Source organism: Pristiophorus japonicus, chromosome 17 (genome assembly GCF_044704955.1).
Source record: "Pristiophorus japonicus isolate sPriJap1 chromosome 17, sPriJap1.hap1, whole genome shotgun sequence".
Taxonomy (NCBI): domain Eukaryota; kingdom Metazoa; phylum Chordata; class Chondrichthyes; family Pristiophoridae; genus Pristiophorus; species Pristiophorus japonicus.
In genome coordinates, this window is record NC_091993.1 from 103,928,115 (window position 1) to 103,954,056 (window position 25,942).

Here is a 25,942-nt window from a genome sequence, read left to right on the forward strand (position 1 = left end):
GTTGGGGAGTCTTTGAGGAGGGGTCATTCATTTATAATTGTTATTAAGAGTGAGGAGAGAGGCGGCGAGGCATTTTTTTTTAGAACATTAGATGCTTTGCCACAAAGTGTGGATGATGCAGAGACCATTGCATTTATAAAACACTGGGTCGACCCCAACTGGAACATTGTGTTCAATTCTGGGCACCGCACTTTAGGAAGGATGTAAAGGCCTTAGAGAGGGTGTAGAAAAGATTTACGAGAATGATTCCAGGAATGATGGACTTCAGTTATGTTGATAGACTGGAGAAGCTGGGGTTGTTCTTCTTGGAGCAGAGAAGATGGAGAGGAGATTTGATCGAGGTGTTCAACATCATGAGGGGTCTGGACAGAGTAGGTAGGCAGAAAGCTCGGGAACCAGAGGGCACATATTTAAGGTGATTGGCAAAAGAACCAAAGGCAACATAAGAAAACATTTTTTTTAACACAGCGAGTGGTTAAGATCTGGAATGCACTGCCTGAAAGGGTGGTGGAGACAGACTCAATTTTATCTTTCAAAAGGAAGTTGGATAAGTATCTGAAGGAAAAGAAAATTGCAGGCTACGGGGAAAGGGCGGGGGAGCAGGACTAGCACGAGCTCGACAGGCCGAATGGCCTTCTTCCCTGCTGTAACCATTGTATGATCCCATACAGGGCGATGAGGACAGAACAGGGCGGTGGGTTTAGCTTTGGGTTGCTCTAGTACACAGACAGAAAGCTCCCAGTAGCTTCCTTCAAAGCTGTTACAGTGGTCTTTTCTGGTCCTTCATTTTCCCACATTACAAAAACACGGGCAGAAAGTGCCGGCAGTGTTCACTAGACGGCAGCAGAGAGAACACTGGCGTAGTAACCATGGAGATTCTAAAAGCGGATAACCTAGCAACGCCTTGCAACACCGTAAACAAATCTGAGTGCAACTGCACCGCGCCGGGGAGATTGGTTGCCAGAATTCTGCAGCAGGTTGACCGCGCTGAAAAATGCCTGAAACCAGAGACCCATTCCCTTTCCCAAAATATGAAAACGATGATACTTTTAGAGGTCGCAAAAAGGACATGCAGGTATTGCAACAGCCTTGAAACTGAAATATCTCGCACTTTGCAATATTGCTATGCTCCATGCATTTTATTTCAGATTTCTCACATTTTGGATATTATAACTGGACCGTTTCACTAACTTTGTTAAAATAAGTTCAGCATTTTATCAGTTGTCTTTTTGATACGCCCATTTTCGCACGAAATACGCGTGGCGGCTAAAATATCTATTTAAAATTAATGCGCCGCAGTAAGACAAGGTGTATTCTGTCAAATATTTACCAGTTTATTAACTTCTCTAATATGTAGCAAGGCACTGAATAAAAACACTTTATCATACGTAAAATATATCCAGGAAGTTAACATTTTAAATCAATTTGCGGGATGGAGAACTGCATGGCGCTCAGAATGAAGATACCGACGGCAGCTCAGCTTTGCTTTTCTTAATGTGTTTTTTTTCAGGGCACGAGCCATTGTGTCTATTGACATTATCTTTCGAAGTGCCTCAAATAGTTACTGAGCATTAAAAAGTGAGATCCAGGATTAACATTTCCCGAAAATGTTCCAGTATTTCCAACCGTTTGGGTCATGTTGGTTCATCCAAGTTGCTTTAATAAATTGATTCATTTCTTAACTGTGATAGCTCTGTGCAACAACAACAACTTGTATTTATATAGCGCCTTTAACATAGTGAAACGTCCCAAGTTGCTTCACGGGAGTATTACCAGACAAAACATTTGACACCCAGCCACATAAGGAGAAATTAGGGCAGGCGACCAAAACCTTGGTCAAAGAGGTAGGTTTTAAGGAGAGTCTTAAAGGAGGAAAGAGAGGCAGAGAGGATTAGGGAGGGAATTTCAGAGCTTCGGGCCTGGGCAACAGAAGGCATGGCCACCAATGGTTGAGCAATTAAGAACATAAGAAAGTAAGAAATAGGAGCAGGAGTAGGCCATCTGGCCCCTCGAGCCTGCTCTGCCATTTAATAAAATCATGGCTGATCTAATCCTGGGCTCAGCTCCACTTCCCTGCCCACTCCCCATAACTCTTCACTCCCTTATCGCTCAAAAATCTGTCTATCTCCACCTTAAATATATTCAATGGCACAGCCTCCACAGCTCTCTGGGGCAGAGAATTCCACAGACTTACGACCCTCTGAGAGAAGAAATACCTCCTCATCTCAGTTCTAAATAGGTGACCCCTTATTCTGAAACTATGCCCCCTAGTTCTAGATTCCCTCACGAGGGGAAACATCCTTTCTCCATCTACCTTGTCAAGCCCCCTCAGTATCTTATATGTTTCAATAAAATCACCTCTCATTCTTCTAAACTCCAGTGAGTATCGGCCCAACCTGCTCAACCTTCCTTCATAAGTCAACCCCTTCATCTCAGGAATCAACCGAGTGAACCTTCACTGAACTGCCTCCAATGCAAGTATATCCCTCCTTAAATAAGGTGACCAAAACTGTACACAGAACTCTAGGTGTGGCCTCACCAATACCCTGTATAGCTGTAGCAGGACTTTCCTGCTTTTATACTCCATCCCCTTTGCAATAAAAGCCAACATTCCATTTGCCTTCCTGATTACTTGCTGTACCTGCATACTAACTTTTTGTGTTTCATGCACAAGGACCCCCAGGTCCTTCTGTACTACAGCATTTTGTAATTTCCGTTTAAATAATAATTTGCTTTTTTATTTTTCCTGCCAAAGTGGATAATCTCACATTTTTCCACATTATATTCCATCTGCCAAATGTTTGCCTACTCACTTAACCTATCTATATCCCTTTGCAGATTTTTTGTGTCTTCCTCACAACTTGCTTTGCCACCCTTCTTTGTATCATCAGCAAACTTGGCTACATTACACTTGGTCCCTTCATCCAAGTCATTAATATAGATTCTAAATAGTTGAGACCCCAACACTAATCCCTGTGGCACCCCACTAGTTAGTTTGCCAACCAGAAAATGACCCATTTATCTCGACCCTCTGTTTTCTGTTCATTAGCCAACCCGCTATCCATGCTAGTATACTACCCCCAATCTCAACCACGATCCCTCATCGCTCCTCCGCCTTGATCACTCATTGCACCTCCGCCATGACCTTCCCGCATCTCTGCTTTACCAGGACCCGCCAATGTTCCTGCCCAAGCTCCAAACAGCGACCTGGGTCCTGATGACGTCACCCAGTCGCCCACTCAAAGCCATCGCACACTTGGAGCAGCTCACGCTGGAAGTTATAGTGGCTGCTCCAGCTCTCTTCATAGCCCTGACCCACGGTGGTGTTCTCTTGCAGGTTGCGGTGGCCCACAATGTTTCAGGGCCTGCCGCTCCAGCTCTCTTTATAGCCCCGACCCGCGGAGGTTTTCTCACACAGGTCAGGGAGGCCCATGATGGTGTAGGGCCCGCCACTCCAGCTTTCTTTATAGCCCCCACCCGCGATGGTGTTCTCACTTGGCGGAGGTTCGGCGAATATGTGGTGCGGAGGTGCTGGGATATTGTGGCAGAGGTTCGGCGAGTGTTTGGTGCGGAGGAGCGGCGAGAGATTGTGGCGGAGGAGCGGCAGATGAGGCTACGGGGCCCAGAAGAGCCGAGGGCCCAGGGGCAGCACTGGCCAGCCGACACTGCGATATGTGCGCGCACTAGGTCCATGCAGCAGAGCAGGTCTCCAATCGTCCTGGTTAACCCTTGCCACTGGATAAAGGCCTAGCTCTGTCAAGCCCGTGTGGTGGCTGGTGTGCAATGGTCACCACACGTTAAAAAAATCCATGCACAGGTATCTTCCACCCCTGGGGTTCAGGACTAGAACATCGGGTCCTTCATTGAAACATCTGTGAACTCATGTGGAAGCAAGTCATCCTCGTTCAAAGGACAGCCTATAATGATGATGATGATTATCCCCAACCCTGTGAACTTTTATCTTGTGCAGTAGCTTTTTATGTGACACCTTATCGAATGCCTTCTGGAAATCCAAATACACCACATCCACTGGCTCCCCCTTATCCATCATCGTGTCTAAAAGTCTCTAATTCAAGCTACAGCCACTTACAGGGTTTCTGTTTGCCCGATGTCGAGGAAATATTTAGCTTAAATTAACTCAGGCGGAGACTTTCAGAAGTTGCTTCGAGAGAAGTTTATTACTAAAGCTAACAAGATATCTTGGAGAGCTTGCTTGGACCGTACGAAGGCAGAACTCTGTCGTACAAGCAAATTGCACTTATCTTTATACAGAAATTGAATACAGAAATAGAAAAGGAATCTTATTCATTAGTCCCGCGAGTACAAAGGTCGTCTCGGGAGGTACACACTCTATCTGTCCTTGCATAGTTTTTCTCTGATCACAGTCTAATAAGCAGAATCAAAGGAGACTCCCTTTTAATACCAGATAGTCATTTAATTGCATCTGTAAGTTTCAAGGCTAAAAAGCGTGGCTATTTTCTAGTCTTATTATTTCTTTAAGCATAGCTAATAAAAAGAATTTAACCCTTCCCTCTTTCATAAGCCATGGATTCATAGATTCTTTCTTCCACAATTCCCTCCTTGTTGATCTTTTTATTTTTTTAGATCAACACAATTTCCTATATTTTCTTCTTTAGCAAAAGGGGGTGTATACCCTTCAGGATAGGGTCGCATTTGGAGATAATCGTCTTCATCAACCCTTTCCTCTAAACGACTTAACCTTCCTTTCATGCATACACCTTTTCTTTCTATTTCGGAGAGCAGGCCTATTACTTGACTAATTACGTTTTTTAATTTTATCCACATTCCGCAAAGGATTATTAATAATACAAGCATAACCACACCTACAATTACTATGGGGTGTATAGCGAGCTTCAGTACTGCTGTAGCTCTTGGGGACCATCCGGTAAACACATCCCACCAGTGGTGTACTGTCAAAGAGGTGACTTCATCTGCGATTCTCACTAGCTGCCCCTTCTTGTAACTCATTTCGACTCTAAACCGGTGGATGTCTCTGCCTTGCTTCGACAGAGCTTCCTCAATTTTCTTGTCATTCCGTATCAAATTGTGCAGTCTGGTCAAATTAATTACAGGGGGTAAGGGTTCAATCTTGTGCATAGACAGATATTTTTCTACATTTTGCCACTGCCCAAAGGTATAAGTTCTTTTTACTTCAGGATCATACAGGGTGTAGACTCTTCTCACGCATTTATTAATGGGGGGTTTATACAAAATTCCATCCAGATAGACAGGTTTATTTCCTGTCACACAGATCTCATTCTGTCCTATTTCCGTTATATCAGTGTCATTGGTTAGCTTTAATTCCCATTTACATACTCCAATGGAGTGCTGCAGTGAGCATGATTCGTGTATGGCGGTCTGATAGGGACATACCATTCCGAATGGCCACCTAGCACATCCCCTCTGGTGATGTGTCATATTCTTCTCATCGACCCAATCTCCTTTAAATTCTGGGTACCAGAAGTTCTGTCCAAACAGCTGGGGCATTACTTGGAACTGACACCAAATTTCTTTTCGTGTCATACTTACTATCTCCATTGTAACGTTACATCCTTTTGAATTACAACTGGTATATCTTTTTTGAGGGTTAATGGTTAAATTAAGAAGCTTATCCCTTTTGTTAATTTCCAGCAGCCTTTCCCATGTGTTAGCATGGAAGGATAATATTTTCCTTTCTAACTCGGCTCTTAATAGCTGTCTGATCATTTCTTTAAACAGGCAATGGGTGTACTTGTTTACTCCCTGTTGTTCTTTCATTAGGTTCTCTATTTCCTTCTCTATCCCTTCATTCTGTTCCCAGGTCATTTCATTTAGGACGTAACCTGATATCTGTAATTGCTGTAATCCTTCATCCCAGGCATTTCTGATTTTTATATCTTCCCCTACCAGTCCTCCGACGGCCTGGATTTTATGTTGTAGGGTCTCGATATCCATGGAGTTCAATGCTCCTATTCCTGCTCCCACTCCACCTAACACAGTCTCTAATACATCCCGTTTCTTTCTTTGGGGTCTTTCTTTTTCAAAAGATACCTTAACACTGGTTGTGTGGCAACCATCTTCTTTCTTTGGGGGATATTTAATTCGTATTGTTAGATTTAATACACCTGGGGATCTTACCACTGGGATGCAAGTGGTCAGTATCCTTTTTAGATGTCCCGGGTCTCGGTCTTCTAGGTGGCCGGATTCTTTTACTGACCATTTTACCACAAATGGGTCTCCTCCATTCACTGGGGTGTTATTCATGCACAACATCTGCTGCCCATCTCCCATACCTGTAAATGAATAACGGAGGAAGTCTTTTCTCTCGTCCGGCCCTCCTATGTGCATCCATCTCTTGTTTTTCCCTGTGCTCCAGGTACACCTCATCCACACATCGGCCTGGAATTCTATTAACAACTGATACCCTTTCCCCAATATAAACTGGAACTCCCCTCTTTCTTCCTTCATTCCACATGCCTCACATCGTACCGTAAAATTCCCTATTATACAACTTTGGCCTGCTGGGCATAAAAAATTGCCTTGCTGCCTTATACTATTACTTCTTTCCCATATCATATTTCCCTTCCATACTCTTCCTTCTTTTAGGACTTCTTCCTCCTGCCGGGAGTTCCCTGTCGCTAAAATGATCAGTATACCTAACGTCCATTTATTTTTCCAAGAGTCCCTTCCCATCTTCCCTTTCTTGTTTGTTTCGATACCACTCTTGAAATAAGTCGTTACAATAACAACACGTCCACACGATAGTAACAGTGACCCAAATAATAAAGGCCCAAACTTGCACACAAATGAGCTCTGACATCCGTCCGTGAATTTTGTACAATAATTTAAAGTCCAAATATTTAATACAAGAGCAGGTACAGTTCTTTCAGTGAGAAGATGGCTGTTTTCTTAGTCGGGCGACCGTAGTATGTCCTGGTTCAATGCCTTTTCCTTCGGCTGTAATTCGTCGGGGAAATAATGTTTACAGCGGGTTGCATGCACCCAGTTCGGGTGCTTTTCCAACTTCAAAGCGGTTCGTGTTGTGAGAATTATCTGATACGGTCCTTTCCACCTAGGAGAAAAGGATTCTTTATTTAATGTTTTTACTAACACTTGATCTCCAGGTCTGAAAGGGTGCATATTTCCTTCCGACGGGGGCACCTGTGTCTGCTTTATTTGTTCATGCAGACTTCTTGCTATTTCACACATGGCCTGAGCATACTTTAGTGATTTTTCATCGTTCCAAATTAACGCTATTTTTTCATCTGTCAGTGGTGGTTTTACGCCAGTAGGCATTGGTCTTCCCAATAAGGCTTCATGTGGTGTCAAATCAGTGTTTCGGTTTTTCTGGTTTCTCATTGTATACAATACCAATGGTAAGGCTTCTGGCCACTTCAGTCCAGTCTCCTGACATACCTTGGTAAGGGTAGATTTTATTATCCCATTTACTCTTTCTACCATTCCCAAGGACTGTGGCTGATATGGTATATGTAACTTCCACTGGAACCCTAACGCTTCTGCAAGGTTTTGCACTATTTTTCCGGTGAAGTGTGTTCCCCTGTCACTGTTGATTCCCATAGGTATCCCATATCTTGGTACTATTTCTTTAAATAGAATTTTTACTACTGTTCGGGCATCGTCTCTCCTAGTGGCGTACGCTTCTACCCACCTTGTGAACATGTCTACTATGACTAATAGATACTTAAGACCTGATACTGGAGGCATGTGGACAAAGTCAATTTGCTAATTTTCAAAGGGCATACTTGGCTGGAGTAGATGATCATATTCAGCAGGTGTTTTACCTCTGTTATTTTGTTGACAAATTTGGCATGTTCTAGCAACTTTCTCAATTACTACTGTTATTCCTGGTGCATACCACTGTGCATTAATAGCATGTATCATCCCTCCTTTGCCCATGTGAGCCTGATCGTGTGCTAGGCGAGACAGGGGCAAAGATAGAGATCTAGGGCAAACAGTTCGCCCATCAGGGTGTTACCAAATGTCGTTTTTTAGAAAACAACCCTGGTTTTCCCAAGTTCTTCCTTCCTGCATGGTAACTTGTTGTTGGGCTGTTTTAAGTTGTTGGATGTCAAGTACCTGTGGAGGGGAAACTGAGACTGCTTGAAGGCAGTCTGCCTGTGCCGAAGCGGCCTGTTTGGCTGCTTTGTCAGCCCTCCTATTTCCTACTGATACTTCATCCTCACCGGTTGTGTGAGCTGCACATTTGATAACGGCTACCTTACTTGGCAACTGAATGGCATCTAATAGATTAAGCACCAGTTGAGAGTGCTTAATATGCTTTCCACCAGAGGTGATAAAGCCTCTGTTTTTCCACAGTTGTCCAAAATCATGGACCACACCGAATGCATATCTAGAATCAGTATAGATATTAGCAGTTTGATCTTTAGCTATTATACAAGCTCTAGTGAGGGCAAACAATTCAGCAGCCTGAGCCGAGGTTCCGGGAGGCAGGGCGAATGCTTCAACAATTTCGTAGGGATTTACAATAGCATAGCCTGCCAAAAACAAATCATCCGACGGCCTATGTGATGATCCATCCGTATAGAGAATAAGATCAGGATTGTCCATGGGCTCTGTGAGCAAATCTGGTCTTGGTAAGGTGGCTACTTCCACCGTTAACAGACAATCATGCTGGCCTGGATCCTCTACTTCTTTAGTGGGAAGAAAAGTGGCTGGGTTCACTACCGGTGTACGTCGAAAGGTATAGTTAGGGTGTGACAGCAGTAATACTTCATAACCTGTTCTTCGAGACGCTGTAAAGAGTTGTGTGGCAGCTGAATTCAAAAGTAATAACACAGCATGGGCTGTATTGACAGTACATGGATGATCCAAGACAATAGGTACCGACTTCTCCACCATGACCGCAGTAGCAGCTACAGCACGTAGACATGCTGGCATTCCCCTTACTACTGGAGGCAGCAAATCCGAATAATAAGCAACTGGTCTATTTCCCCCTCCATGTTCTTGGGTTAGTACTGCTGTTGCAAATCCTTCTTTTTCATTCACATGCATCTGAAAGGGTTGACCATAATTCGGAAGTCCCAACGCCGGAGCATGAGTAATGGCTTTCTTTAACTGTTTAAATGCCTCCTCTCTCTCTGGGGTCCATTCCACCTTGGGTGGGGCATCATTTAGGGCAGCTGATCTTAGGACCGCATCCCATTCTCGATAATCGGGGATCCATTGTCTACAGTACCCAACCATCCCCAAAAATGACAAGATATCCTTCTTTGTCTTTGGTATGGTGGCCCTTTGAATTGTCTGAATTCTTTCTGGTCCTAGCTGCCTTTGCCCTTGAGATATGTAAAAACCCAGGTACTGGACTTGAGTCTGACAAAATTGTAACTTTTGTAACGACACTCGGTGCCCTCTTTCACATAGGTGCTGTAACAGTTTCAGGGAATCTTGCATGCACCTGTATCCGTGGCTGGAAGCCACAAGCAAATCGTCCGCATACTGCAGCAGGACAGACTGGTCTGATAATGAACAGTCTTCGAGGTCTCTTTTTACTGCTGCTGCATATACTGCGGGGCTTTCGGTGTATCCTTGGGGCAACCTGGTCCATGTGTACTGCTGCTTCTTGTGGGTGAAAGCAAACAGATACTGACTCTCTTGATTTAACGGGATGGAGAAAAAAGCTGAACACAGGTCTATTACAGTAAAGACAGTTGCTGTTGGTAGTATAGCAGATAGTATAATGTTGGTGTCCGGTACCACAGGGGTGATAGGGACTACTATCTTATTAATAGCTCTCAAATCTTGCACAAATCTCCATTCATTCGGCCTATTAACCTTTGGTATGGGCAGTATCGAAGTGTTACACGGGCTCTGTGTCTTTTCTAAAACTCCTTGTTCCAACAACGCAGAAATGACTGGCTCTATCCCATTTTCTGCCTCTGGGGCAGTCTGTACTGCCTAATGCTTGGTAACACGGTGTTCTTTATCAATTGTACCCGATGGGGTACTGCAGAATGTACTTGCCCAACATGATTCTTATGCTTTGCCCAAAGTTCAGAAGATACTTGATTCAATGCCATTGGCAGCTTAGGGCTTTGTTGTTCCGGGGGTTGCTGTTTTTCAAAAGTGGTGGCATGATTTTTACCTTTCCACTGGAGAATCCCCCTGTTGTGGGTGATAAAGTCTATCTGAACATTTTGTAATTTTATTACTGCCCAAGGTTGATAGCCGTGTTGCTGTTTTTCTCTTTCTATTCCTACAATCATCGGACCTATATCTTCAGGTTTCGCTGGCGGTTTTACAGCCAAGGTCAGATGGGGTGTCGAGTTCGCTTCGCTAAACCGCTGTTGCTGTAAGGGTGTCAAATCGATGGCTACCCCCAATCCTTCTGGTCCAAAATAAATGCGGGGCGTAGCTTCTACTATTTCTTCTTTATTTAAAAAGGATTGTACCAAACACTGGTAAGTTTCAGCTTTTTGACGAGTGTACCAGGCTGTACAGTGAAGCTGAACTGCCTCAAAGCTTGTCAAAATTATATACATCAATTCTTCAGTATTAGAGTCAAATTTAGCTTTTAAGTTTTGTATAACTTCATGTATCAAGGGGGAATAGAAGTTGCCAATCAATTGCCAACAATAGAGGGCAGCCTTTTCTTTGTTATCCTCCCTTCTCTCTTCTTCAATCCCATTAAAGAACTGATGGATTTTATTTGGAGGGAGCTCCATGTACATTCCTTCCTTTGTGCAATATATTGTGGCTCCTAGTTTGCACAAAGTCTGTCTTCCCAATAAAGGGAGCGGTGTTGTTTTAGAGACTATCAAAGTCTCATCATTAACCGATTGTCCTTCAATTGTCAATTGGGTAGGTTCCGATAAAAATTCTTTCATGGGGATACCGGCCACACCCATACTTAAGACGGTGGTGTTGCTTACAGGTAATCCCACAGAGGATGGTACAGAAGACATAGTAGCACCGGTATCCACCAAGAACTTCACATAAGTGTCTCCTATTTTTACTACTGCCAGAGGGTTTTCTTCTATGTCCGCTGATAGGCGGAGGGTTGGCGCCTGTACCACTAAGCCTCCGGGGCATCCCTATGCTGATTGGTGCGGGTTGGGGTTAGAGAACGAAAACTGAGGGGCCAAGGGAGGTGGAGGTTCGGGGAAACCCCCTTTCAATCCTCCACCCTGTTTCGGGGGGCATCTGCAATCGCGAGCCCAATGCCCTTTTCTTCCGCAATTTCTACACTCATCTTGAGAGCGGTCTCTTTGGGGCCACTGTCCTCTCCCTCTTCCTCGTCCTTGTCCCCCAAACCCTCCTCTATTATTCTGCGTTTGTCCTCTTCCTTTTTGCTGATAGTACTGACCTGCTGTTTTAGCCTTGTTTTCCTTATAGGTAAATAGTCCCTCCCTATCCATGTTGGCCAGTACTGTGATCGTTTCTTTCCAACTTTTTCCTTGCCAGTCCAAGACCTTAATTTTGTATGTTCTTGCTTGTTGTGGCAACATACAATTTAACAAAGTTTGCACTGCCAAAGGTTCATTTTGATCCATTGGTATTCCTGCATGCTCGTCCCAACTATTTTTCCATCTGCCTGCAAAATCTATCATCGATTCTTCTGTTTTCTGCAAGCAGCGGGTGACTTCCCCTATATCTCCATGCTTTTTAGCTCCCTTTAATATGGCATCCTTGCCCCGGTGCTGTAACCAATGTTCCCGGGACTCATTTCCTTCTATGTCATTATTTTCCCGCCAATCTCCATTTTCGCCGGCGGGTATAGGGAACATATCTTTTACCCCTTGCCAAGAGGACCCATATGCTGCCTGCAGTAATAATTTCACATCTCCGGGGAGGGGGTTATAAATGGTACAGGTTTGCTCAAGCCAGTTGTGAAAGGCTACTGGCTTCTTAACAGGATTAGGGGCGGCTGATATCATATTTCTGGCTTCTCCAGGGGACCATGGTTTTAAAACTGCCGTAGTTCCTATCATTACCCTAGGATTTTGGCCGACGGGGGTTTGGGAAGTAGAGTCAGCGGCTTCTCTTTGAGCCGCTTGCCCTCTTGTTATTACCCCAGATCTGTGGTCTATACCCTCTTCTCCAGAGGCTCTGGTTTCCCCTGACCCAGATGCTCCCGGGTCTCCTCCATCGGCTCCTCTTTCCCCGTTTTCATTTTCTAGTGGGTTTTGTGGATTTTCTCGTCGCCTAGAGGCCTGATCCAGCTGAGCGGCCACTATTTCTATAATCTCCTGCCAATCATCCGGCTTGGTGGTTGGAAGACGGGGGTATAAGCCGACAGGGGAAGCGGTCATAACCGGGGCACTCGGGGGGCTGTAAGAGGGAGGGGGATTCTCCTTACCCTCCTCCTCTTTCTTTTTATTTTTAGGGGGCTGGTGCCTTTTTGCCACCTCTGTCCATTTTTTAAAACAATTCTCCATATAATCTTTATCCCAAGTGGGGTCCCCCGCCCCATCTTTGGTGGTCTGTCTCCATTCCTCAATTAAGGACAATTTAAAACTTCCTCCATATGGCCAATCCCCATCAGACCAACCGTACAAATCGCTACTAAACGTTACCGCGTATCTGTCGTCTCCTGTTTCTTTAATTACAGTGTCCGCCGGCGAGCCGGGCGGCACAATGGGATCTCCTACCTTCTCTCGTTGCTTTACTACCTTACTGATTCTTTTCTCAGTCTTAGGATGTACTTTCATTCTTTCAGTTGAGAGGTCGTCCGTCTTTCCTTTTCTAGGAACTGGGCGCGAGCGCCCTGCTCGACTAGAGCCGTTTCCCATTCTTCCGGGTGCAACGTCTCGCGGTCTTTTCTGAAATGAGAGTTAGGACAATCCTACAAAATATACAATAATTTACAAAGCGCTCACCGGTGTTCTCTTTTCCGCTCAGCTCGGGGTCTCCTTTTGCCTTTTTGTTATTTTAGCTTCTTAGCGGTAGCTACCTTATGCCTCACCCTCTCGGGGATCTCGGCGGCCCGTCCCCCTTTCAGCTAGGACGGCCTAGGCACCTTCCTTCTTTTAGCTAGGAAGGTCCTTTAAAATTCCTCTTTCTCTTTAAAAAAAAATTAAATTTAGTTCTTTTGGATCTCATTATCAGAGATCCTGCCGACTACGCCAGAATCTGTCGAGGAAATATTTAGCTTAAATTAACTCAGGCGGAGACTTTCAGAAGTTGCTTCGAGAGAAGTTTATTACTAAAGCTAACAAGATATCTTGGAGAGCTTGCTTGGACCGTACCAAGGCAGAACTCTGTCATACAAGCAAATTGCACTTATCTTTATACAGAAATTGAATACAGAAATAGAAAAGGAATCTTATTCATTAGTCCCGCGAGTACAAAGGTCGTCTCGGGAGGTACACACTCTATCTGTCCTTGCATAGTTTTTCTCTGTTCACAGTCTAATAAGCAGAATCAAAGGAGACTCCCTTTTAATACCAGATAGTCATTTAATTGCATCTGTAAGTTTCAAGGCTAAAAAGCGTGGCTATTTTCTAGTCTTATTATTTCTTTAAGCATAGCTAATAAAAATAATTTAACCCTTCCCTCTTTCATAAGCCATGGATTCATAGATTCTTTCTTCCACACCCGATATTGAGTACACATTCTACTTACCCACACTCAGAGAGTTTGAATGCAGTAGAGCCCAGGTTTATGGAGCTCCAAGTTTGTGCATGGGTACTGTTGGAGCTTAGTCAGCTAAAACAGGACAACTTGCCAGAGGATGATGCTGATCAGTCTCTTGCTGTTTGGCCAACTGGGAACCAACCTATCCTTTAGGGGATTGGCCTGCAGGGTTAGTTGAATCTCAGCCGCCAACGGGCCGGGCTGGGTTACTGATCATTAATAGTGCCCTGCACACCTGCCTGGCACAGTTATTGGATTACCAAGTCTGCCACTTGATTCTAAATTCCCAATGCCGGGCATGTCATCTTTGAGCCACATAAACCTTATAAAGACTCTTTCTGTCATGTATGTAGACTATGCATACTAATTGTATCGTCACATAAGTTGTGCCACCAGTTGGCACTGCGGTGGGAGACTGAGAGTCACCTGCATAGGTGTGCAAGTGCAGTATAAAAGGCTGCCCACCATGCTTGTGCCTCACTCTGGAGTTGCAATAAAAGGGACTGTCACAACAGCTCAAGTACAATACTAGATCTCACGGAGTCATTCATAAGAGTATTAAAGACATAACAACCGGCGATGAGATTACCAACTTTCACGCAAAAATGACGAACGTCGGTGCATTAGAAAAGTTTGAGAACTTCACCCTCTAAGATTGGGAAGTCTTTACGGAGCGGCTCAACCAATATTTCGTAGCAAACGACCTGGTAGGTGATGATCCAGCCACGCTGGCAGATAAGCGCAGAGCTATCCTGTTGACCAGTTGTGGGCCCGCGGTCTACGGCCTCGTCAGGGACTTGCTTGCACCAGAGAAAACAACGACCAAGTCATACGAGGAGCTGAAAGTGCTAATTTGGGACCAACTCAAACCAAAGGAGAGCATTCTCACGGCCAGGCATCGATTTTATACACACCGCCATCCCGAGGGCCAGGAAATCGTGAAGTACGCTACCGACCTCAGGAGGGTGGCAGGACCATGTGAATTTGCCGTATCCCTCGCCAATGCATTGCGGTACATCTTCTTAATTGGCATCGGTCATTAGGCCCTTCTTCACAGGCTACTGTCTGCCGAAACCATCGTCGCTCTGCAGAAGGCCATCAGCATCAGCCAGGTGTCCATGACCTCAAGTGCAGCTCCGAGCAGATGATGACTCACTCTCAAGACTCAAACCCGGCAAGTACTGTAAATAGAATGGCGCCTTTCACAGGCAGAACTGTGGAACATGAATCTGCCCAGGGCAGAGCGTACAGGCCCCCGAGTCCTTTAACTCAGAGTCCGCCGAGGGGTGCAAACGTAAGTCAAGTAGCACCATGCTGGCATTGCAGAGGTAATCACAGGGCTCATCAGTGTCGGTTCAGAGACTATGTGTGCAAAGGCTGCAGCACAAAGGGCCACCTCCAGCGAATGTGCAAAAGAACTGTGACTCACCACGTGGAAGAGGAGTCAGCAGATGGCTGTGAATCCAGCGCAGATTACGAGAAGATGGCTAGAGAGGCAGCTCAGTCCCAGGACGAAGTGTATGGAGTATATATCTGCACCACAGATTGTCCTCCAGTGATAATGGAAGTCGAGATAAATGGCGTTCCAGTCTTCCTGGAAGTGGACACGGGGGCGAGTCAGTCAGTAATGAGCCAGGAAGCCTTTGAGAGGATATAGAATGATCAAGCTGAACAATCCAAGCTGGTCCCAGTTCAGGTAAAGCTGCACACCTATACCAAAGAACTGATGGTAAGTGTATCCCATGATGGCGCGGTGCACAATTCACCATTGTGGATTGTTTCGGGTGATGAACCAACACTACTTGGAAGAAGATGGATGGGGAAGATTCATTGGAACTGGGAAGACTTCATCCCTCCAACGATCGACGTTCCCTGTGCTCAGAGGCAGAACAAGCCCCCACCTTCGGTTGGACCAGGCACAGGAGAGCAGATCCACGCAGCCCCCGAGGCACAGACTGCTCATCACGACTGCATGGTGATGATCCAGCTGAGACAACCCGAACGCACCTTCCCAGTTTCAGTGGCAGGACTCTTGGGGAGAAATATTGGGTCCAAGGGCGCCTTCCCAGCTTCAGTGGCAGAATCCCTAGGAAAGAAGATCGCGGCAGTCGACATCATGGAGAGGGATGCAGCGCTAATCGAGCAACGACACGTGGTTCCACGCAAGGAAGACGATTGGGGTAAAAGTAGTAAGGCCATTTTAAAGGAGGCCAGTGTTATATATGTAAACCTGTAAATACCTTGTTTAACCACCAGAGGGCTCATTCCCTGGAGTCCCAAGGGATCCCACAATCTCTTGGGAGCACCTGTACATAAGGAGGCATCACAGCCTGGAGAGGCACTCTGGAAACCTGTAATAAAGGACTGCGGTCACACCTTATTTTGAGCTCACAATATCTGGTCAGACTCTTTATTCAATATATAACAACTGGCGATGAGATACAAATGACGAACCCCACCGCAACAATGTAGAGAACAGTGGGCATCCTGGAGAAATTTTTGGAGGGATATGATTGGGAAACCTTCGTGGAGCGACTCGACCAATACTTCATGGCCACCGAGCTGGAAGGAGAAGCGAACGCTGCCAAACGAAGGGCGATCCTCCTCACCATTTGCGGGGCACCAACATATGGCCTCATGAAAAATCTGCTTGCTCCAGCAAAACCCACAGAGAAGTCGTATGATGATTTGTGCACACTGGTCCGGGAGCATCTAAACCCGAAAGAAAGCGTTCTGATGGCGAGGTACCAGTTTTACACGTACAAGAGGTCTGAAGGCCAGGAAGTGGCGAGCTATGTCACTGAGCTAAAACGCCTTACAGGACATTGCGAATTTGAAAGACACTTGGAGCACATGCTCAGGAACTTCTTTGTACTTGGCATTGGCCATGAAGTAATACTTCGCAAACTTTTGACTGTAGAGACCCCAATCTTGAGTAAAGCCATAGTGATAGTCCAGGCATTCATCGCCACCAGTGACAATACCAAACAAATCTCTCAGCACACGAGTGCTGCTGCAAGTACTGTGAACAAAGTAATGTTATTTTTGAATCGTAATGTACAGGGCAAGCCTCACATGCCTGCAGCTGCATGCCTGCAGATGTCTCAGAGTCCACCATCAAGGGTGATGAATGCAAGGCCATTAACACCTTGTTGGCGCTGCGGGGGTGATCATCGTTTCCATTCATGCCGCTTCAAAGGATACGTTTGCAAGGGCTGTGGAACAATAGGACCCCTCCAACATATGTGCAGGCGAGCTGTAAATCCTGCAAACCACCATGTTGCAGAGGAGGAGAGGTCCACGGTGGATCACAATGAACCAGAGCCTCAGACCGAGGAGGCAGAGTTATATGGGGTGCACACATTTACCACAAAGTGTCCCCCGATAATGCTGAAGGTTGAATTAAATGGACTCCCGGTGTCAATGGAGCTGGAAACGGGTGCGAGCCAGTCCATAATGAGCAAAAAGACTTTTGACAAATTGTGGTACAGCAAGGCCTCAAGGCCAGTCCTGACTCCCATTCGTACTAAACTGAGAACATACACAAAGGTACTGATTCCCATAATTGGCAGTGCCACTGTAAAGGTCTCCTACGATGAAGCAGTGCACAAGTTACCACTCTGGGTGGTACCGGGTGATGGCCCCACGCTGCTTGGCAGGAGCTGACTGGGGAAGATACGCTGGAACTGGGACGACGTCCGAGCACTATCGTCACTTCATGTGCCCAGGTCCTCAACAAGTTCTCCTCGCTGTTCGAACCAGGCATCGGGAAGTTCCAAGAGCAAAAGTGCAGATCCACCTAATTCCGGGGGCGCAACCCATCCATCACAAGGCGAGAGCAGTACCGTACATGATGAGAGAGAGGGTGGAGATCGAGCTGGACCGGCTGCAACGAGAGGGCATCATTTCGCCGATCGAATTCAACGAGTGGGCCAGTCCGATTGTTCCAGTCCTCAAGGAAGACGACACTGACAGAATCTGTGGTAATTATAAAGTAACTATCAATCGTTTCTCCCTGCAGGATCAATACCCGCTACCAAAGGCAGACGACCTATTTGCGACGCTGGCGGGAGGAAAAACATTTACGAAGCTGGACTTGACCTCGGCCTGCATGATGCAGGAGCTGGAGGAATCATTGAAGGGCCTCACCTGTATCAACACGCACAAAGGTCTCTTCATTTACAATAGATGCCCGTTTGGGATTCGATCAGCCGTGGCGATATTCCAGAGGAACATGGAAAGCTTACTGAAGTCGGTCCCACGCACCGTGGTCTTCCAGGATGACAACTTGGTTACAGATCGGAACACCATCGAGCATCTGCGGAACCTGGAGGAGGTTCTTAGTCGGCTTAATCGCGTGGGGCTCAGGTTAAAACGCTCCAAGTGCGTTTTCCTGGTGCCTGAAGTGGAGTTCCTGGGAGAAGAATCACGGCAGACAGCATCAGGCCCACCAATTCGAAGACAGAAGCAATCGAGAACGCACCAAGACCTCAGAACGTGATGGAGCTGCGGTCGTTTCTAGGACTCCTGAGCTACCTTGGTAACTTCTTACCGGGTCTTAGTACACTGTTAGAACCATTGCACTCTTTACTGCGTAAAGAAGATGAATGGGTATGGGGTAAAAGCCAAGAAAATGCCTTTGTAAAAGCTAGAAAACTGTTATGCTCAAACAAATTGCTTATGTTGTATGATCCATTTAAGCGTTTGGTACTAGCATGTGATGCGTCGTCATACGGTGTCGGGTGTGTATTGCAACAAGCTAATGAATCTGGGAAATTGCAACCAGTTGCTTATGCATCCAGAAGTCTATCTAAGGCTGAGAGGGCCTACAGCATGATTAAAAAGAAGTGTTAGCTTTATGGGGTAAAGAAAATGCATCAATATCTGTTTGGGCTCAAATTTGAATTGGAAACCGACCATAAGCCTCTTTTCTGAAAGTAAGGGGATAAATACAAATGCATCGGCCCGCATCCAGAGATGGGCGCTCACGTTGTCCGCATACAACTACGCCATCCACCACAGGCCAGGCACAGAAAACTGTGTCGATGCTCTCAGTAGGCTGCCATTGCCTACCACAGACGTGGAGATGGCACAGCTTGCAGATTTAGTTATGGTAATGGAAGCATTCGAGAGTGAGCAATCACCTGTCATCACCTGACAGATTAGAACCTGGACGAGCCAGGACCCCTTACTGTCCTTAGTAAAAAAACTCCATGGGAGTTGGTCTACTGTCCCATTAGAAATGCAGGAATAAAGAAAGCTGTATCAGCGGCACAAAGATGAAATGTCTATACAGGCAGGCTGCCTTCTGTGGGGTAATTGGGTAGTGGTACCAAAAAAGGGCAGGGACACTTTCATTAGTGATCTCCACAGTACCCACCCAGGCATTGTAATGATGAAAACAATAACTAGATCCCACGTGTGGTGGCCCGGTATCGATGCAGACTTAGAATCCTGCGTGCACAAATGTAAAACATGTTCCCAGTTAAGCAATGCACCCAGGGAGACACCACTAAGTTTATGGTCTTGGCCCTCCAAACTGTGGTCCAGGGTTCATGTCGACTATGCAGGCTCGTTCTTGGGAAAAATGTTCCTAATGCTTGTAGATGCATACTCCAAATGGATTAAATGTGAGATAATGTCGGCAAGCACGTCCGCTGCCACCATTGAAAGCCTGCGGGCCATGTTTGCCACGCACGGCCTGCCTGACGTTCTTGTGAGTGGCAATAGACCATGCTTCACCAGTGCCGAGTTCAAAGAGTTCATGACCCGTAATGGGATCAAACATGTCACATCTGCTCCATTTAAACCAGCGTCCAATGGTCAGGCAGAGAGAGCAGTGCAAACAATCAAGCAGAGCTTGAAGAGGCTAACTGAAGGCTCACTGCAGACTTGCCTATTCCGAGTCCTGCTTAGTTACCGCACAAGAGCCCACTTGCTCACTGGGGTTCTCCCCGCTGAACTGCTCATGAAAAGGGCACTTAAGACAAGGCTCTCGTTAGTCCACACTGATCTACACGAACAGGTAGAGAGCAGGCAGCTTCAACAGAATACATATCATGATCGCGCAAATGTGTCACGCGAAATTGAAGGAATTGATTCTGTATTTGTGTTGAACTATGGACATGGTTCCGAGTGGATTGCTGGCACTGTTTTGGCCAAAGAGGGGAGTAGGGTGTTTCTTGTCAAACTTTCAAATGGACTCACTTGGGAAAACACTTGGACCAAACCAAACTCAGATTCACGGACTATCCAGAGCAACCTACAATAGACTCTACCTTTTCTGACGCTCCAACACACACACCAATGGCAACCGACCCAGCGGTTGACCACGAAGCAGAACCCATCACCCGCAGCAGCCCAGAGGGACTCACCACGCCAGGCAGCCCAGCAGGACCAGCTGCACAGCAGCCCAGCGAGGGCCCAACAAACAAATCACCAAAACCAGCATTTGCACCGAGACGATCAATCAGGGAAAGGAAAGCCCTAGATCAACTCACATTGTAAATAGTTACACTGTTGACTTTGGAGGGGGAGTGTTATATATGTAAACCTGTAAATACCTTGTTTAACCACCAGAGGGCTCATCCCCTGGAGTCCCAAGGATCCCACAATCCCTTGGGAACACCTGTACATAAGGAGGCTTCACAGGTCTGGAGACCTGTTATAAAGGACTGCGGTCACACCTTACTTTGAGCTCACAGATTCTTTATTCAACACATAACAGCCAGCAATCCGCCATTTTTGAATGAACTGCTTGAAATTGGTAACCAATGTAAAAGTCCAGTTGTAACAAGCAAAATGTTGTTGAGCGATGTCGGGTGCAAATTGCAATCAGCCAATGTAGCGGGCGAACATCTAACGGTCGTATACAGGTCCAGCGGGCTACCCAATGTTGTAGCCTGCGTCCCCGGGACCAGAACGATGTATCATAAAATGTCCCCACAGCTGACAGAAGTAGACAAGCCACAGAGTAAACGATCCCCGGAGAGCAGAGGCACCGGTAGCGATACCCTGCCTCAGATCGGTTTAACATTGCAGACACCCGATGGCATGAACTGCCACGGACCAGAAACAGTAAACTGTGCCTATGCTCGCAGTCGGTTACCGTCGCCCACCAGCCGGGTGGAAAAGGCGCAGCCCACAAACTCACTCACCACCGTGGCAATGCCCAAGAGTGAAGGGTCACCCTCAACGGCTCCTCCGAATGGGACCTGGACCAGCCAGGATCCCAAACTAAAGAGTGCTCACAACAGTGCCCTCAAGGAAAGCGAGTCAGCATTCCCCTACGAACTGCTAGACAAGACGAGACAGCCCCACCGTCATTTAGATGAAACACTCACTCGCTCAGGCCGCTTCCCAGGGAGCAGCAGCGACACTGTGCAAACGAAAAGGACAGGGAGGTCACAGAAAAATCAGCTGTCTTTGGGCCTGCCCGACATTAGGAGTAACGGCAAGAGCCCTGAACTCCGGCAACTCGAGCAAAATGAGCTCACCTCGCCCACAGACCCACTAACATGGGGCGCTGCGCCGCCACCAGACGACCCGGATCTCACACAAAAAGAAACGCCACTGTAATCCACCCAACAAATGTACCAAGATGTAAATGTAAAACCCATGTGATGAACTTGAATGCAACTTGCATGTAACGGGCCATTAGCATGATCTCTGTGTGGGGGGGAGAATGGAGTAGTCATGGACTCACAACCAGAAACCACTGGGATCTCCACTGGCAACAAATCTCACTACCGACCCACTCAAGCTAGAAGCGACCTCCAATGGTCAACCAGGAAGTGCAAAGCCCAGATCACCGACAATGTATGAGTCAATTTGCATTAAAGACTTGTGGGGAAGTTATGTCATGTATGTAGACCATGTATACTAACTGTATAGTCACCAGAGGGCACTGCGGTGGGAGACCTGAAGGTCACCTGCATAGGTGTGTAGGGCCCAGTATAAAAGGCTACCCACCATGCTTGTGCCTCACTCTGGAGTTACAATAAATGGGACTAAGGTCACAACAGCTCAAGTACAATACTAGACCTCGTGGAGTCATTCATAAGAGTATTAAAGACATAACACTGTCAATCTGTGACAAGGAGAGTAAACAACTGAGCAGCTTCAATCGGTGTCCTCGTTAAATGGCAAGCAGGTACTAGGAGCTGCTCATGAGTGGCATGTTGAACAAAGCAAATCATCCTAAGATTTGCAAACGTATTGCCACCATTCTTCTAACCACAGGATAGGCATGCATCATACTCCACTGAATGGTGGTTACATCAGTTGGAGGTGCAGAGATTCACAGGCAACTGTTTATCTTTCTGCAACCCAATCATGGTATGGATCAAGCCCTTGATATATGAGCGCATAGACTTATATCCAACCTCCAGCTGTCATTCCAAGCTTCAGAATGTCCTCATCTGCTATACAACTGACAGCAGCCTTCAGCATGGCGCAAGGACCTAAACAGAGCAGCTTGTATGGTGTCAGACACCTAGATATTCTAGACATCCAATGCTGTGTACCAGACTTAGTCATCGCCAACTACTTAATCCAAGCCTTCATATGAAGGGCTTTGGCAAAAAAAGGTACTTCTGAAGAAATTACCATTAAATGACCTTTCACCAAAGCCTTGTTTCCTCTCAAATTATTCGGTGTTGTAGTTAAAGGCTCAGACTCTGGCTCATTTTTTATGAACTCAGGGATACCTTCAGACTTTTTCTCTTCTGCCACTCTGTTCCTTCTTCATGTCTATAATCTGCTCCACTCCACATCCCAACTTTATCCACTCTTTTGGTGCTGATTCCGCTTTGCCTTTGGCTTTCTTTATATCACCTGCCCTCAGTCTAAGTGCAAATTGACTGTGCCATTTTTCCTACATTACAACATTGACTGCACGTCAAAAGTACATTATTGGCGATGAAGCACTTTGGGGCATCCTGAGGTTGTGAAAGGTGCTATTTAAATACGAGTCTTCTTTTACATAAGAACATAAGAAATAGGAGCAGGAGTAGGCCATTTGGCCCCTCGAGCCTGCTCCGCCATTTAATGAAATCATGGCTGATCTGATCCTGGGCTCAGCTCCACTTCCCTGCCCACTCTCCATAACCCTTCACTCCTTTATCATCCAAAAATCTGTCTATCTCCACCTTAAAAAAATTCAATGACCCAGCCTCCACAGCTTTCTGAGGCAGAGAATTCCACAGATTTACCATCCTCTGAGAGAAGAAATACCTCCTTATCTAAGTTCTAAATGGGCGACCCGTTACTCTGAAACTATGCCCCCTAGTTCTAAAATCCCCCATGAGTGGCAACATCCTCTCTGCATTTACCTTGTTGAGCCCCCTCAGTATCTTATATGTTTCAATAAGATCACTTCCCATTCTTCTAAACTCCAATGAGTATAGGCCCAGCCTGCTCAACCTTTCTTCATAAGTCAACCCCCTCATCTCAGGAATCAACCTAGTGAACCTTCTCTGAACTGGCTCCAATGTAAGTATATCCCTCTTCAAATAAGAAGAACAAAACTGTACATAGTACTACTCTAGGTGTGATCTCACCAACACCTGTACAGTTGTAGCAGGACTTCCCTAGTTTTATACTCCATCCCCCTTGCAGTAAAGGCCACCATTCCATTTGCCTTCCTGATTACTTGCTGTACCTGCATACTAACTTTTTGTGTTTCATGTACAAGGACCCCCAGGTCCCTCTGTACTGCAGCATTTTGTAATCTCTCTCCTTGGATCATTTTCTTGGATTATTTTCTTGGATCATTCCATCCTTAGTCCTTCATCATCCAATACTTATGTTGTTACTATCTCATCTCATCTGACCTTAAATGGAAGTCTCACATCTCATTCAGCCTCCACAAAGTTAATTATCTTTTTTGTGCCATTTAACAATTCCCAACTTTCTACAAAGCTCAGGTCTGTGCAAAAAGTGCATACCATTTGTATGTTTAGGAGGCTCTTGTAATACAAGTTATAATTTAAAACATATTTTATTTAAAAGTTGAACAAACATTTTTTTGTACTTAATTTTAATAAAAATATTTTTGTATCAAACTTTAAAGTTTTCAATTAAGATCACTTTCAAAATCTAACATCACTTACAAACTCTAAGATCACTTAAAAACTTTAAGATCACTTAAAAACTTTTAAACTTGTAAATTTACAGTAACAACAATAATAAGGAGAACAACAGCAACAACAGCAGCAAAGAAAGGCTGCATCCATCTCTCCTCCACCTTCTTCTAAGACCGCCCGCTGCTCATGGTCTTGTTGACTCCACTCCTGCCCGCAGGCAGTGGCGCAGTGTTTCTCGGGTTGGCACCAAGTTTTTCTTTCGAACATCTCGGGTAATGCGCACTTCTTGATGGGGGGGCTGGGGGGGGCGGGCAGCCGGTAATGTGGAAGGCCCAGCTTGGACTTCTTCAGAGGCTGGTCTGGGGATTGGAGTGGGAATGGCAGTTGATTCTCTCAATGGGCGCGGGGTCTGGCGTGTTCCCTTATTGCAGCAGCTAACTCCGACATTCCCTCCCTCATGTTTACTAACAGCACATCAGCTACCTATGACATTCCCTTCCTCATGTGCACCAACATTGTATCTGCTGCCTGAGACATTCCCTCCCTCATGTTCACGGATAGTGTTCCCATTTCTCGTGAGAGTGTTGTTACTTCTCCCGACAGTCCGGATACCTCATCACCTACCCCAATGATGGTGTCCAGGAGTGATCGCGTAAGGTCAATGCTCTTCGCACCCATTGCCATCAGTTGAACCACATCTCTAAACCAGTGTTCCAAATTTGCGGATGACACTAAGTTGGGTGGCAGTGTGAGCTGCGAGGAGGATGCTATGAGGCTGCGACTTGGATAGGTTAGGTGAGTGGGCAAATGCATGGCAAATGAAGTATAATGTGGATAAATGTGAGGTTATCCACTTTGGTGGTAAAAACAGAGAGACAGACTATTATCTGAATGGTGACAGATTAGGAAAAGGGGAGGCGCAACGAGACCTGGGTGTCATGGTACATCAGTCATTGAAGGTTGGCATGCAGGTACAGCAGGCGGTTAAGAAAGCAAATGGCATGTTGGCCTTCATAGCGAGGAGATTTGAGCACAAGGGCAGGGAGGTGTTGCTACAGTTGTACAGGGCCTTGGTGAGGCCACACCTGGAGTATTGTGTACAGTTTTGGTCTCCTAACTTGAGGAAGGACATTCTTGCTATTGAGGGAGTGCAGTGAAGGTTCACCAGACTGATTCCCGGGATGGCGGGACTGACATATCAAGAAAGACTGGATCAACTGGGCTTGTATTCACTGGAGTTCAGAAGAATGAGAGGGGATCTCATAGAAACGTTTAAAATTCTGATGGGTTTAGACAGGTTCAATGCAGGAAGAATGTTCCCAATGTTGGGGAAGTCCAGAACCAGGGGTCACAGTCTTGTTGATTTCTGGATTCTTTTACCTCAATCTGGTTCAGCAAAATTACTGAAACGAATACCGTTTGTGCTTTAAACAAAGCAAGCTTTTATTTAAAAAGCAAATCCCGATCGGGGACTTTATCAGACAGAAGGAATGCAAGTCTGTTCGAACGCACCCACTTCCTACGGACAAAGTGACGTTACATTGTAAAGGGACGATGGTTATACATTTTCGGCAAAAGATAACAAGATAGGGCTAGAGTGACATCCTAGTCCAGCCTATCCTCTTAGATCCCTCTTTCCCTTTGTCCACTCATAAGCCGACCTAAGTATGGTCTGATTTTAAACAAAGACCTTCTGTTAATGTTTCAGGTTAATAACATGATTTAATAAGACCTTGAGGTTTTTCTGCAAGCTGTGGGTTTTGTTTCAATATGTGTTAGTGTTGTAACATATCGCAGTCTCGAGTCTGAGATGTCATGGCTATTCCTCCATGAATTCTTTGTTAGCTTATACTGTCCCTATACAATTCCCACATTCTTAACTTCAATGTCTCTATACATTTTTAAACATTCACATTCCCCCCTTTTATCATTCCATGATAACACTTAGGATCATTCTAGGAGTATCGCATTCATCCGTTCACACTCTATTTCCTGAATCATATTGTTGTTAGTGTCGAGTAGTTCTTTAGTTCGTTGGATCATAACTCGGGAGCCCTTGACCACAAGAGGGTTTGCTAACCTTGCCATCATTACTTTACAACAAAGGTTAAGGCAACCAACAATCAAATAGGATCTCCAAGATCCATCTGATAGAATCAAACCAGCGAGATCCTTCTGCTGGTGTGGATAACTTCTTCACCTCCCTTCTTATGTGATCAGCGAGATTGGTTATGTTTTCTGAA

The 25,942-nt window shown here is 45.7% G+C and overlaps 1 protein-coding gene across 1 annotated transcript in view; it reads left to right on the forward strand.

Moving 5' to 3' along the window:
* Positions 1-953: 953 nt before the first annotated feature.
* The window catches only part of cfap276 (cilia and flagella associated protein 276), a 49,642-nt gene continuing 24,653 nt past the window's right edge, over positions 954-25,942 (forward strand). Inside the window, exon 1 of the mRNA XM_070859432.1 lies at positions 954-1,075. Within this exon, the coding sequence (XP_070715533.1) occupies positions 995-1,075 (81 nt within the window). The 5' untranslated portion in view covers positions 954-994. The remainder of the gene's footprint in view (positions 1,076-25,942) is intronic.